Source organism: Salvelinus sp. IW2-2015, linkage group LG37 (genome assembly GCF_002910315.2).
Source record: "Salvelinus sp. IW2-2015 linkage group LG37, ASM291031v2, whole genome shotgun sequence".
NCBI classification, from domain to species: domain Eukaryota; kingdom Metazoa; phylum Chordata; class Actinopteri; order Salmoniformes; family Salmonidae; genus Salvelinus; species Salvelinus sp. IW2-2015.
Window position 1 is genome coordinate 10,704,325 of NC_036876.1, and position 13,052 is coordinate 10,717,376.

Sequence of the window (13,052 nt, forward strand, 5' to 3'; positions counted from 1 at the left end):
ACAAAGTCAAGGTATTGGAGTGGCCATCACAAAGCCCAGACCTCAATCCTATAGAACATTTGTGGGCAGAACTGAAAAAGCGTGTGCGAGCAAGGAGGCCTATAAACCTGACTCGGTTACACCAGCTCTGTCAGGAGGAATGGGCCAAAATTCACCCAACTTATTGTGGGAAGCTTGTGGAAGGCTACTGGAAACGTTTGACCCAAGTTAAACAATTTAAAGGCAATGCTACCAAATACTAATTGAGTGTATGTAAACTTCTGACCAACTGGGAATGTGACTATTATTCTGACATTTCACATTCTTAAAATAAAGTGGTGATCCTAACTGACCTAAGACAGGGAATTTTTACTAGGATTAAATGTCAGGAATTGTGAAAAACTGATTTGAAATGTATTTGGCTAAGGTGTATGTAAACTTCCGACTTCAACTGTATGTCTGTCTGTGTGTGTCTCCTGGCTGACTTGGCACTGTATTTTGGAGCTCCAGAGTGGCACTGCATCTCAGTGCAAGAGGCGGCACTACAGACCCTGGTTCAATCCTGGGCTGTATCACAACCGGCCGTGATTGGGAGTCCCATAGGGCGGCACACAATTGTCCCAGCGTCTGGTGGGTGGACCATTTCAGATTGTCAATGATGTGTACGCCGAGGAACTTGAAGCTTTTCACCTTCTCCACTGCGGCCCCGTCGATGTGGATGGGGGCGTGCTCCCTCTGCTGTCTCCTGAAGTCCACAATGAGCTCCTTCGTTTTGTTGACGTTGAGGGTATTTTTCTGGAACCACTCCACCAGGGACGTCACCTCCTCCCTGTGGGCTGTCTCGTTGTTGCTGGTAATCAGGCCGAACACAGGCCAGAATTATTTTACAAATGGTGAAGCAGACTGGAGGTTGGGGAGCAATGATTTATGCACTTCTGTGAACAGGTATAGTCTTTCATAAACTGGAAAGAATGAAAGTGCCTTAAAAAGACGAAATACCGCCATATCCCACAGTATGTAACAACTAACACAGCTGCTCGGTTTCAACTGCCATCTAAATACTTTAGCCTACGATGTATCGGAGTGCAACAATGGGCGATCAAATCACCATGACCTTGTATCACAATGGAGCGTCTGGGCTCAAGCTGAGATAACCTTGGGTCCAGTTTCATAAATGTACCCACCCGCTAACAAAAATACTGCCATCCATTGTTGCCTGGCCTTCGGCAAGTAGCATAATAGAGGGATTCCACATACAGTGCATTTAGAGTGACCAAGAGAGCAGGAATGTAATTAATTCATGGCTAAATCCTATTTGTACCACCAACTATCCCATGGCCTTCGATGAGAAGTCTGTCCTGAGGCCATATAGGACCACAGGTGAACTGCCCTATGCAGCATTTTTAATTGGTGTTGGATATCCGTTTGCACTGCTTAGCAAACTGCAGAGAAAGAAGTGGAAAAGATGGCCAGATATCCAGAGAGGGAGGTAGAGAGAGTGAGAGAGAGAAAGCGAGGTAGAGAGCAGGGTAGATAGACAGAAAGAGGAGCGAGAGTGAGACAGAATCATGTCTTCGCTCATGTGTCTAGCCTTTGACTTGCTTTCAACAGGCCGGAGTGTCAACAGCATGTGAGGAAGCTGAGATTGCACCACTCTGCTATCTGCCAAAGTGCTGGCAGCAGAATGACTCCTGCCCACACAATCAGAGCCACACTAATCAGAATGCTCACTCTCTCTATGCAGACAGTCTCTCAACTAGTAGGCCTATACTACCACAGTACACTTACGCAGGTTTATCTGACCTTTCTCTAGAGTTTAACTCCAATATATACTATAAATTATCCTTCAGAAAACAAATGATAAATAAACAGGTATTTTTAARTTTTAGGTTTATTCAACCTCGCAATACCAAAATAGGTATAGGAATCTTGATTTGTTTCCATGGTACAACATTTTGCAAGTTCCGTGTGGTCATATTTCACGTCAAGTCAATAGGGGTAATTTCTACGCACCTCCCACTCTGGCCACATAATGTCACATGCCTGCTGGAAACAAAAACATGCAGCGAAGCCAAATCTCAAAGGAAGAGAGTGAATATTTTCTGATGGTTGGGGAATATCTGTGGTTTCTTCTCAAGGAACTGTTGAGAAACTTGTTCAGTCTCCTTCATAGCCTCTGAAGTGAACCAACCAGGGTTCTGAAGTGATCCGAGCTCAACATGGCAGGTTATAGACTAGGTCGCCTGGTCCCAGATCTGTTTGTGCTCGTCAACTCCATTGAGGTCATTGTCAAGCCAGAAATTATTGCCAATACAATAAGTTACAAGGAGTTGGTACGGTGGCACCAACAGACTAACACTCAGGCCAGAGACTAGGTACTGTGGCCGAACATATTCTAGCAACATCAGTACAACAATTAGCAACCTCAAAGGGATTTGGACCTCTTGGTGTCAGGGCTAAGGCGTTGAACTGACAGGTCGGGCTACCACCCAATTCGCTGTGAGATCAAGTACACTCTCACAGGTAGAGGGATGAATGATGGGGTGGGTGAATGCGTCATCGCTTCATCCATATATTGAAAACACACAGTTTAATGCAAGGTACAGTTGTCTCCACTTGCCCTCCTAGTGCATGTTTAGAAGAAATATAGCCATGACAAGTAATCATGGTTTTCTATTTGTATTGAGGAACTTTGTAGTTTGTACAGTATTAAAAGGGAGGGGGGGTTGTCAATTTGTGGCCAGAACTGCCTGTTTCTGAAGACAAGGCTGATTTTTCATCCAGGCTTCCCCTTTACCGAGTCAGTTCTTCCTCTGAATAGAACTATTCCTAGTCAGCCTCTTCACTGGGCGATCTGAGTCAGACATCTTTAGCACATGACTCATTTCAACCTTCCAGACAGTAGAGAGCAAACTGGAGAATGACACATTCTAGCACGGCGCTATCATGCATTGATGTTTCTAAAGTACTACACAACAAGAGGGGTTGATCGAAGGGCGAAGCAATATACTGTATATTAAGTATTATCAAAATGCAAGTCTTCAGATTTCAGCATTCCATGGTTTTTAAAACTACCTCACCGCATCCACCCACACAGGCCAGCAGCATACCACCCTGCATCCCACTGCTGGCTTGCCTCTGAAGCTAAGCAGGGTTGGTCCTGGATGGTCCCTGGATAAGAGACCAGATGCTGCTGGAAGAGGTGTTGGAGGGCCAGTGGAAGGCACTCCTTTCTCTGGTCTAAAAAAATATATATCCCAATGCCTCAGGGCAGTGATTGGGGACATTGCCATGTCTAGGGTGCCGTCTTTTGGATGGGACGTTAAACGGGTGTCCTGACTCTCTGTGGTCACTAAAGAGCCCATGGAACTTATCGTAAGAGTAGGGGTGTTAACCCCGGTGTCCTGGCTAAATTCCCAATCTGGCCCTCATACCATCATGGCCACCTAATCATCCCCAGCTCCCAATTGACTCATTCATCCCCCCGTCCCCTGCAACGATTCCCCAGTTCATTGCTGTAAATGAGAATATGTTCTCAGTCAACTTACCTGGTAAAATATGGGTAACATTTTTTACAAATTATTATTAAAAACAGGAATCTAGATGTAATCAGGAATGCAATCAGTCTACCACTACAACCTATACTCTGGTTGACAGCAATTACTGCAGGAGTTCCAAAGCAACGTTACTAGCAGTCAAAGTCAAATCCTTGCTTCCACCGACCTTATATCTTTCAAGGATTTGACAGAGTCTCTTATATGCAGCATGCCTTAGGCACAGCCAATAGCCTTGCCCTCCTTGTACCAAGTAATTGCAATCCTGGGAAGGTCACAAGAGCCAAGGAGGGGACACTGTGACATGAGAAGGAACACAGACAGGTCCCAGGCCCTCATGTTTTGTATCTGGCAGCCGGTGCACCATTCATTCTGAACGGGAGGCGAAAGAATCCAAAGAGGCCGCATAGGAAGGACAAGTGCCAGTGAACTCCTAATTAACACACAAGAACAAGTTGGAACAGTGACAGTCAATGGTGAAACACTGAACACAGGGGCTGGGGGGCAAGGAAATGGGGTCTTGCAACTGCTGAGAAGAGCAGAAGGACGATGAATAATTTACAGGTGCCATTTTTTATTATTTTGCCCATTCTTAAACTTTCTGACAGAGATGAATAATAGCATGTGGAATAGCCATCGGTGGCTGGCTGAGATGGATGGGAGAGCGGCACTGAGCCAAAAATATGTTATGACCTGATCCCCAATTCTACCTCCCCCTTTTCTGACAAGAAGTGGATCCTTCTGAAACCTTTACCAAGTCAGCCAGTGAAGGAATCCCATGGCACAACAGCCAAGGAGGCTTGCAGTTCATGACACTTGTATCCAGACTTGCAAACACCAAATCAGTCCCTTCTTAAACCGGGCCCGGCTCCACGATGGGGCAAAAGTTGAAACGTGTGCCCCCTCAGTTTTAATTTATGTCCCTATATAGCAAAAAAAGTTAAAATGATTGAGTGACAGAAAAAAATCWATCTCTGCTGTGCTGTGTCAGCATAATGGACAGAGCGTGACAGGGTGTGTGTAGGGGGGCTCTTGAAAGCCACCGGAGCGGTTAGGTATGACTCCTTTGTGTTTCCATAAAAAGCAGGTGGGAACACTTCTCATCTGTTGTAGGCTAAGTGAATAACGTGACACGCCTCCGCCTATAATATTTGATTTTGATTCATAAGGGCGGGGTCAAGTTTACTGTTGGAGCTGCTTCACTCAACTCTGCCATACACCCCACCACTATAGAGTTTAGTAAGCTTCTTAGCTAGCTGTAAAAAGCGTTAGTGTTATCTGCCTTCGCCTATTTAGCTAGTCCAAACAGCTAATCTGCCATGATGGGCATCAGAAATTGGCTTTGTCAAAGTACCCAAACAAAGCCAAATGAGGAGGAGAGTGATGATCAGCAGCATCAAACCACCAAGGCCGCCGCCAAGCCCGACAGCGATGATGCTGCCGAGCTCCAGCTAGCTCCGCTTGCAGAGCCTACCCACTAGGGTTGTGCAGTATCCAGATTTCTATACCTTCATACCGTGCCATCACAGAATATATACGGTATTACCGGTTGTGCACACATACACTCAATTAGTATTTGGTAGCATTGCCTTTAAAATTGTTTAACTTGGGTCAAACGTTTCCAGTAGCCTTCCACAAGCTTCCCACAATAAGTTGGGTGAATTTTGGCCCATTCATCCTGACAGACATGGTGTAACTGAGTCAGGTTTGTAGGCCTCCTTGCTCGCACACAATTTTTGAGTTCTGCCCACAAATTCTCTATGGGATTGAGGTCAGGGCTTTGTGATGGCCACTCCAATACCTTGACTTTGTTGTCCTTAAGCCATTTTGCCACAACTTTGGAAGTATGCTTGGGGTCATTGTCCACTTGGAGACCCATTTGCGACCGAGCTTTAACTTCCTGACTGATGTCTTGAGATGTTGCTTCAATATATCCACATAATTTTCCTTCCCGTCTTTTCCTTCATGATGCCATCTATTTTGTGAAGTGCACCAGTCTCTCCTGCAGCAAAGCACCCTCACAACATGATGCTGCCACCCCCGTGCTTCATGGTAGGGATGGTGTTCTTCTGCTTGCAAGCTTCCTCCTTTTTCCTCCAAGCATAACGATGGTCATTATGGCCAAACAGTTCTATTTTTGTTTCATCAGACCAAAGGACATTTCTACAAAAAGTATGATCTTTGTCCCCATGATCTTTGTAACCCCAAACTTAACAAACGTTTTTCCAGCAGCAGATTATGATTGATAATGTCAAAAGCTGCACTGAAGTCTAACAAGACAGCCCCCACAATCATTTAATCATCAATTTCTCTCAGCCAATCATCAGTCATTTGTGTAAGTGCTGTGCTTGTTGAGTGTCCTTCCCTACAAGCATGCTGAAATTCTGTTGTCAATATGTTTACTGTGAAATAGCATTGTAATCTGGTCAATTTTTCCCCCCCAGAAGTTTACTAAGGGTTGGTAACAGACTGATTGGTCGGCTATTTGAGCCAGTCAAGGGGGCTTTACTATTCTTGGGTAGGGGCATGACTTTAGCTTCCCTCCAGGCCTGAGGGCACACACTTTCTAGTAGGCTTAAATTGAAGATGTGGCAAATAGGAGTGGCAACATTGTCTGCTATTATCCTCAGCAATTTTCCATCCAGATTGTCAGACCCCGGTGGCATGTCATTGTTGATAGACAATCATTTTTTCACCTCTTCCACCTCTTCCAAAAGTACAATTTGCTTATCTTGCCAATGAAAAAGTCATTAAAGTAGTTTGCAATATCAGTGGGCTTTGTGATGAATGAGCCATCTGATTCAATGAATGAAGGAGCAGAGTTGGGTTTTTCCCCAAAATTTCATTGAAGGTGCCCCAAAGCTTTTTACTATCATTATCATTATATAATTTCATAGTGTAGTTTATTTTTATTTAGTTTAGTCACATGATTTCTTCATTTGCAGTACGTTTGCCAATCAGTTGGGCTGACAGACTTAATTGCCATACCTTTTGCCTCATCCCTCTCAACCATACAATTTTTCAATTCCTCATCAATCCAAGGGGATTTAACCATTTTTACAATCATTTTCTTAATGGGTGCGTGCTTATAAGTAACTGGAATAAGTAGTTTAATTTATGCATCAAGTGCAGCATCTGGTTGCTCTTCATTACACACCACAGACCAGCATATATTTTTCACATCATCAACATATGAATCATTATACATTTGGGTGAGTTTGTTTTCCCCCCGCCAAAAATAAAATTAAACCATCTAGTGTTCAGCGAAATAACAACAATGCAAAATAAAGGTAGCCTAGTCAAATACAGTGGGGCAAAAAAGTATTTAGTCAGCTACCAATTGTGCAAGTTCTCCCACTTAAAAAGATGAGAGAGGCCTGTAATTTTCATCATAGGTACACTTCAACTATGACAGACAAAATTAGGAAAAGAAATCAAGAAAATCACATTGTAGGATTTTTAATGATTTTATTTGCAAATTATGGTGGAAAATAAGTATTTGGTCAATAACAAAAGTTTATCTCAATACTTTGTTATATACCCTTTGTTGGCAATGACAGAGGTCAAACGTTTTCTGTAAGTCTTCACAAGATTTTCACACACTGTTGCTGGTATTTTGGCCCATTCCTCCATGCAGATCTCCTCTAGAGCAGTGATGTTTTGGGGCTGTTGCTGGGCAACACGGACTTTCAACTCCCTCCATCAAACAAAGATTTTCTATGGGGTTGAGATCTGAGACTGGCTAGCCACTCCAGGACCTTGAAATGCTTCTTACGAAGCCACTCCTTCGTTGCCGCGGCGGTGTGTTTAGGATCATTGTCATGCTGAAAGACCCAGCCACGTTTCATCTTCAATGCCCTTGCTGATGGGAGGTTTTCACTCAAAATCTCACATACATGGCCCCATTCATTCTTTCCTTTACACGGATCAGTCGTCCTGGGCCCTTTGCAGAAAAACACCCCAAAGCATGATGTTTCCACCCCATGCTTCACAGTAGGTATGGTGTTCTTTTGATGCAACTCAGCATTCTTTGTCCTCCAAACACGACGAGTTGAGTTCTTACCAAAAAGTTATATTTTGGTTTCATCTGACCATATGACATTCTCCCAATCTTCTTCTGGATCATCCAAATGCTCTCTAGCAAACTTCAGACGGGCCTGGACATGTACTGGCTTAAGCAGGGGACACGTCTGGCACTGCAGGATTTGAGTCCCTGGCGGCGTAGTGTGTTACTGATGGTAGGCTTTGTTACTTTGGTCCCAGCTCTCTGCAGGTCATTCACTAGGTCCCCCCGTGTGGTTCTGGGATTTTTGCTACCGTTCTTGTGATCATTTTGACCCCACGGGTGAGATCTTGTGTGGAGCCCCAGATCGAGGGAGATTATCAGTGGTCTTGTATGTCTTCCATTTCCTAATAATTGCTCCCACAGTTGATTTCTTCAAACCAAGCTGCTTACCTATTGCAGATTCAGTCTTCCCAGCCTGGTGCAGGTCTACAATATTGTTTCTGGTGTCCTTTGACAGCTCTTTGGTCTTGGCCATAGTGGAGTTTGGAGTGTGACTGTTTGAGGTTGTGGACAGGTGTCTTTATACTGATAACAAGTTCAAACAGTGCCATTAATACAGGTAAGAGTGGAAGACAGAGGAGCCTCTTAAAGAAGAAGTTACAGGTCTGTGAGAGCCAGAAATCTTGCTTGTTTTGTGACCAAATACTTATTTTCCACCATCATTTGCAAATAAATTCATTAAAAATCATACAATGTGATTTTCTGGATTTTTTTTCTAATTTTGTCTGTCATAGTTGAAGTGTACCTATGATGAAAATTACAGGCCTCTCTCATCTTTTTAAGTGGGAGAACTTGCACAATTGGTGGCTGACTAAATACTTTTTTGCCCCATTGTAATTAACATTCAATCACATTAACCGTTACTCTCTCGCGACGAATTCCACTAACGGTCCGTATGTAGCCAAACGTAGCTGCTGCTCATTCCGTTTGCTCGAAAATGATAAATGGCTAAAAAAGTTAAGGCCCACATCCATATCGACACATACCAGCTCTACTGGTTGTATGTGCTACTATCAGCAGTATTACACCTGCCGACGACACAAGTTGTTCTGCTTCCACGAGCACATCCAATGCTAGCATCAGTAAATTCTACATTTGTGCTAGTCCAGCTTGCATGGACACTGACAGTTGTGAATCTGATGCAGCCAAAGAGCTACTGGCCCCTTATCCGGAAAGCACCGTACAGACACGGACGTTGGAACATCGAAGAGGCGCAAATATGATGAGAACTACATTGATTTGGTGTTCAACTTATATTGGGAGTTAGTGCCTTTCCTCGAGCCACAGTGTGATATATGTGCAAAAGTACTATCTCACAACTTTGATGAAACCTTCCCCTTGTGCAGACATTTAGAAACGAAACATGACAATTTGAAAAATAAGTCACGGGATTTTTTGAATGAGAATTAAGACGACTTTCGAGTAGTAAGACATGTATAAAAGCAACAAGATACCATTAATAAGGGCTAGAAGCGTCTTATATGGTGAGCTACCGAGTGACTAGGACAGGCAAGCCCCATACTATTGTGGAGGACTTCATTCTTCCTGCTGCCGCCGATATGCCTGGGACAATGCTGGGGAAAAGCCCCCAACTATACAGACAATGCCTTCATCAAACAACACTGTTTCACAACGCATCAGTGACATGGCAGGAGATGTTTTGAAACAATTACTGCTTCACGTGAATTCTATGCATTACAGCTGGATGAGTAAACAGACGTGGCGAGCCTGGCACAGCTCCTGGAATATGTCCCTTACGTTTTTGTGGGGTCAATTAAGGAAGAAATCCTCTTCTGCAAACCACTGGAAACCAGGACAACAGGAAAGGATATTTTTAAAGTAATGGACAGTTTTGTGACATCAAAAGTACTTTGGTGGGTCAAGATGTGTTGGTATCTGTACTGATGTCGCAAAAGCCATGACAGGGAGACATAGTGGAGTGGTAACGCTCGTGCAAGCAGTTGCTCCCAACGCCACTTGGGTACACTGCAGCAACCACCTCCCTATGTGAGAGTGGATTCTCGGCCCTCCCTAGCATGAAAACTAAATACAGGCAGAGACTGTGTATGGGAAAAGATTTAGGACCGAGACTCTCCAATACAACCCAACATTGCAGAGTTATGTGTATCCTTTCAAGCACACCCTTATCATTAACATGTGGTGAGTTATTCACAATTTATGAATAAATATGGTTTCATCTGTAAGATGGCATAAATAAAGACCAAAATGACTGATTATTATTATTATATTATTATTTGTGCCATGGTCCTATAAGACCTCTGTCACTTCCCACGAGCCAGGGTGTGACAAAAACTCAACCTCATTCTTGTGTTTAATAAATGTATCGTATAGTGTGTGTGGCAGGCTTACAACGATGGCAAAAAACAACATTTGATAGTGTGCAGACCCAGTTGCTAGAGGGAGTACGCAGCTGGAGGTTGAATGTTTGAAGGGGTACGGGACTATAAAAAGTTTGGGAACCACTGCTCTACGACAACTGAGTTAGGAAGGACGCCTGTATCTTTGTCGTGACTGGGTGTATTGACACACCATCCAAAGTGTAATTAATAACTTCACCATGCTCAAAGGGATATTCAAATCATAGGTGCCTTTCTTTGTGAGGCATTGGAAAAGTTCCCTGGTCTTTATGGTTGAATCTGTGTTTGACATTCCCTGCTCAGGGACATTACAGATAATTATGTGTGGGGTACAAATATGAGGTAGTAATTCAAAAAACATGTTAAGCACTATTATTGCACATAGTTAAATATATGAACTCACTCTATGCGACTTGCTATGCAAATTTGAACTTATTTAGCCTTGCCATAACAAAGGAGAATACTAATTCATTTGTAAAAATTTCAAAAAAACCTAATTCCACTTTGACATTATGGGGTATTTTGTGTAGGCCAGTGACAAAAACATATATTTCATCCATTTTAAATTCAGGCTGTAAAACAACAAAATGTGGAGGAAAAGTCAAGGGGTGTCAATAGTTTCTGAAGGCACTATAGATTCTTTCATGTCCTTATTGATCTGATATTTTGTTTACAAGGCCTACTTGGTACCGCTGTTTTGTTCTGTTCACATTCATTCGTTCGCATTCACAGTTGTGTCTGTATTCTAAGCCAAACTGCTATTCAGTATTTGTTTTTATGCATGAATAACAAGGCTAATACTTTAGTTTGCATTATTTTGGTAAGACCGCTAGCTGTGTGTATGGCTGCATTCACATAGGGTCAATCAGGGGCACAACTTTGGTTTTAGATGTGGGGGAACATATATATATATATATTCCCCCTCCCCCCCCCCCCAGTCAGATAAAAACTACAAAACAGCCTACCCGACCGCTCGGAGGCATTCACATGGTCACCAGTGAAAGTTACGCCCCTGGGGATATTCACCTATTACAAACAGTCTATCTAGCTTGTAGCCTTTATTAATTACCAAAACGGCCTTGCTTTAGTGTGTAGGGCGCTGTACATTGTTTGTGCTGATACAGTACAGCAGAGATTGTGTCAACATGTCACTTCAAAAGCACTCAATCAATGGTCTCGGTGTCTCTGCATTTGAACTTTTTGCTGTGGTATAGCGTGATAAGCAGAAATCAATATAATTCCAATGCAAGAACCCCCCAAAATTGTGCAAAGGGCCTAGAATTAACACCCACCACCTGCCAAATGCGGGTAGACTTTGGCATTAGCGGGTAAGATGTCTATTTCACTAGCCACGTAGGCGGGTGGTCATGCATTTCACTCGCATTAGTGAATACAAATAGTGAAGTATGATCACATTTATAGTAAAATAAATGCAGTAGCTCTTTTCAAAGTATTTCTGCCGTTTTGTTTCATAGCTGGTAAAATAATCATACAAAGTCAAAGAACTGAATCCTATATAGCCTATCCCACATTGCGATGCAACACTCCCTGTCTGAGGGCTTTGAGCACGTGAAGAGCTGAGTGAAATAATCATTTTTTAGAAGCACTGCGCACACAGGCATAAAAGTCGGTCTAATTTACTTGAAACGAAAGTCTACTGAATGGAGTAGTAAACGGATTGTAATGTGGGTTTTAATGACAATTTAAACACGCTTTGCCTGCTGTGGAGTAGAACTATATTAGGATAAAGGGTCTGGATTGTATCTCTACATTGGATTGAGTTAGCAGTCAAAGCCTAGACGAAGCCTTGGGGCAATAGCTCCCGCCTCTATTCTCATCCTTCAATCTCACAAACCTGCAAGGAGCTCAACAACAAAATGAATTCTAAGTCCCCACATCCCAAACCATGTCTGTTTCCGATAATTATGCTACGTCGGAACTACCTAAATCCAAGATGGAATTTTCACTCTCCACTCCAAGAAGTGTAAGTGTCCTTTACTAGCCAGAGTATGACTATGTAATTTATTTGGGTAAACACTTGATATTTGATCTGCTGTTTACACTCTAGTCAGTGACGGTTGAAGAGAAACGTGTGCATTCCCATAGCAGGACAAAGGATTTTTTTTAAATCAGTCGAGCCAAGTAACTGGAAACTCCAGCTTGTTGTTTTAGTTAAGAAGAGTGGAGATATGTAACTACCAAATCTAACAGCGTAGAATGACAGGCGCCAACAAATCCCCCGGATCAAGGCTAAACACTCATTTGAGGATAGTGGTTGGCATCACTCTTTCAAAACGCAACACTACTGGGTGCTGTTATTTCCCTGATAGAAAGTAAAGTGCTTTCAAATTAAATGTGATTTACTTCAAATGGGGGGGATGCATTCAATTAGCAAATAACCCAAAAGTACTACAAATAATAAGCAAGCAATAGGCCTACATTGCAGAGGGTTATTCCACAATAGCTCAATAATAGACAAGAAGCAATTATCATTACCATTTTCAGTGTATCAGTGTCGTTTTCAAAGAAAAGGATTAAGGTAGATGTACTTTGCAGCTCTATTAGAGATGTCTATTCTGGTAATTGGTCTCATTGGGACGAGGAAGGGATTATGAGGCTATGGCGCACCTGTTTCAGAGTTCACCCAAATGATGCCATTGTGAAACACCCTTTTTTTTTTTTGTTAATTTGGTTTCACAGTAGAGCGCACACAGACGGACTCACCCGATATCGATGAGCGGGGGCTTGTCGCGGTCCCTCTTGTAGCAGAGGAACAGCTCGTGGCTCTTAAGGCTGCCGTGGTTGAGGTTGGCCTGCTGCCCACTGTAGGTGCTCTCCATGCAGGTGAAGCCCTCCGGCACCGTCTCGCCCGCCGACTTGTTGATGACGGCCAGGTCAGTAATGGGCGCCTTGGGCCCGCTGGACTTGGTCTCCGACAGGTCCTGCTCCAGGGGCGTGGACTTGTCCGTCAGCCCGGCCACCACAAAGTAGTCGGTCACACGGTGGCCCTTGTCCTCAATCATGGCTGGTCGTGCCTGGGGAGAGAAGAGGCGGGTGGGGCAAGGTCAAAAGTGA

At 43.4% G+C, this 13,052-nt stretch overlaps 1 protein-coding gene across 1 annotated transcript in view; it reads right to left on the reverse strand.

Annotated features, from left to right (window-relative positions):
* The window catches only part of LOC111960187 (DENN domain-containing protein 4C), a 77,096-nt gene that overhangs the window by 31,474 nt on the left and 32,570 nt on the right, over positions 1 to 13,052 (reverse strand). Inside the window, 1 exon segment of the mRNA XM_070437944.1 lies at positions 12,702 to 13,012. Coding sequence (XP_070294045.1) covers positions 12,702 to 13,000 — 299 coding nt within the window. The 5' untranslated portion in view covers positions 13,001 to 13,012.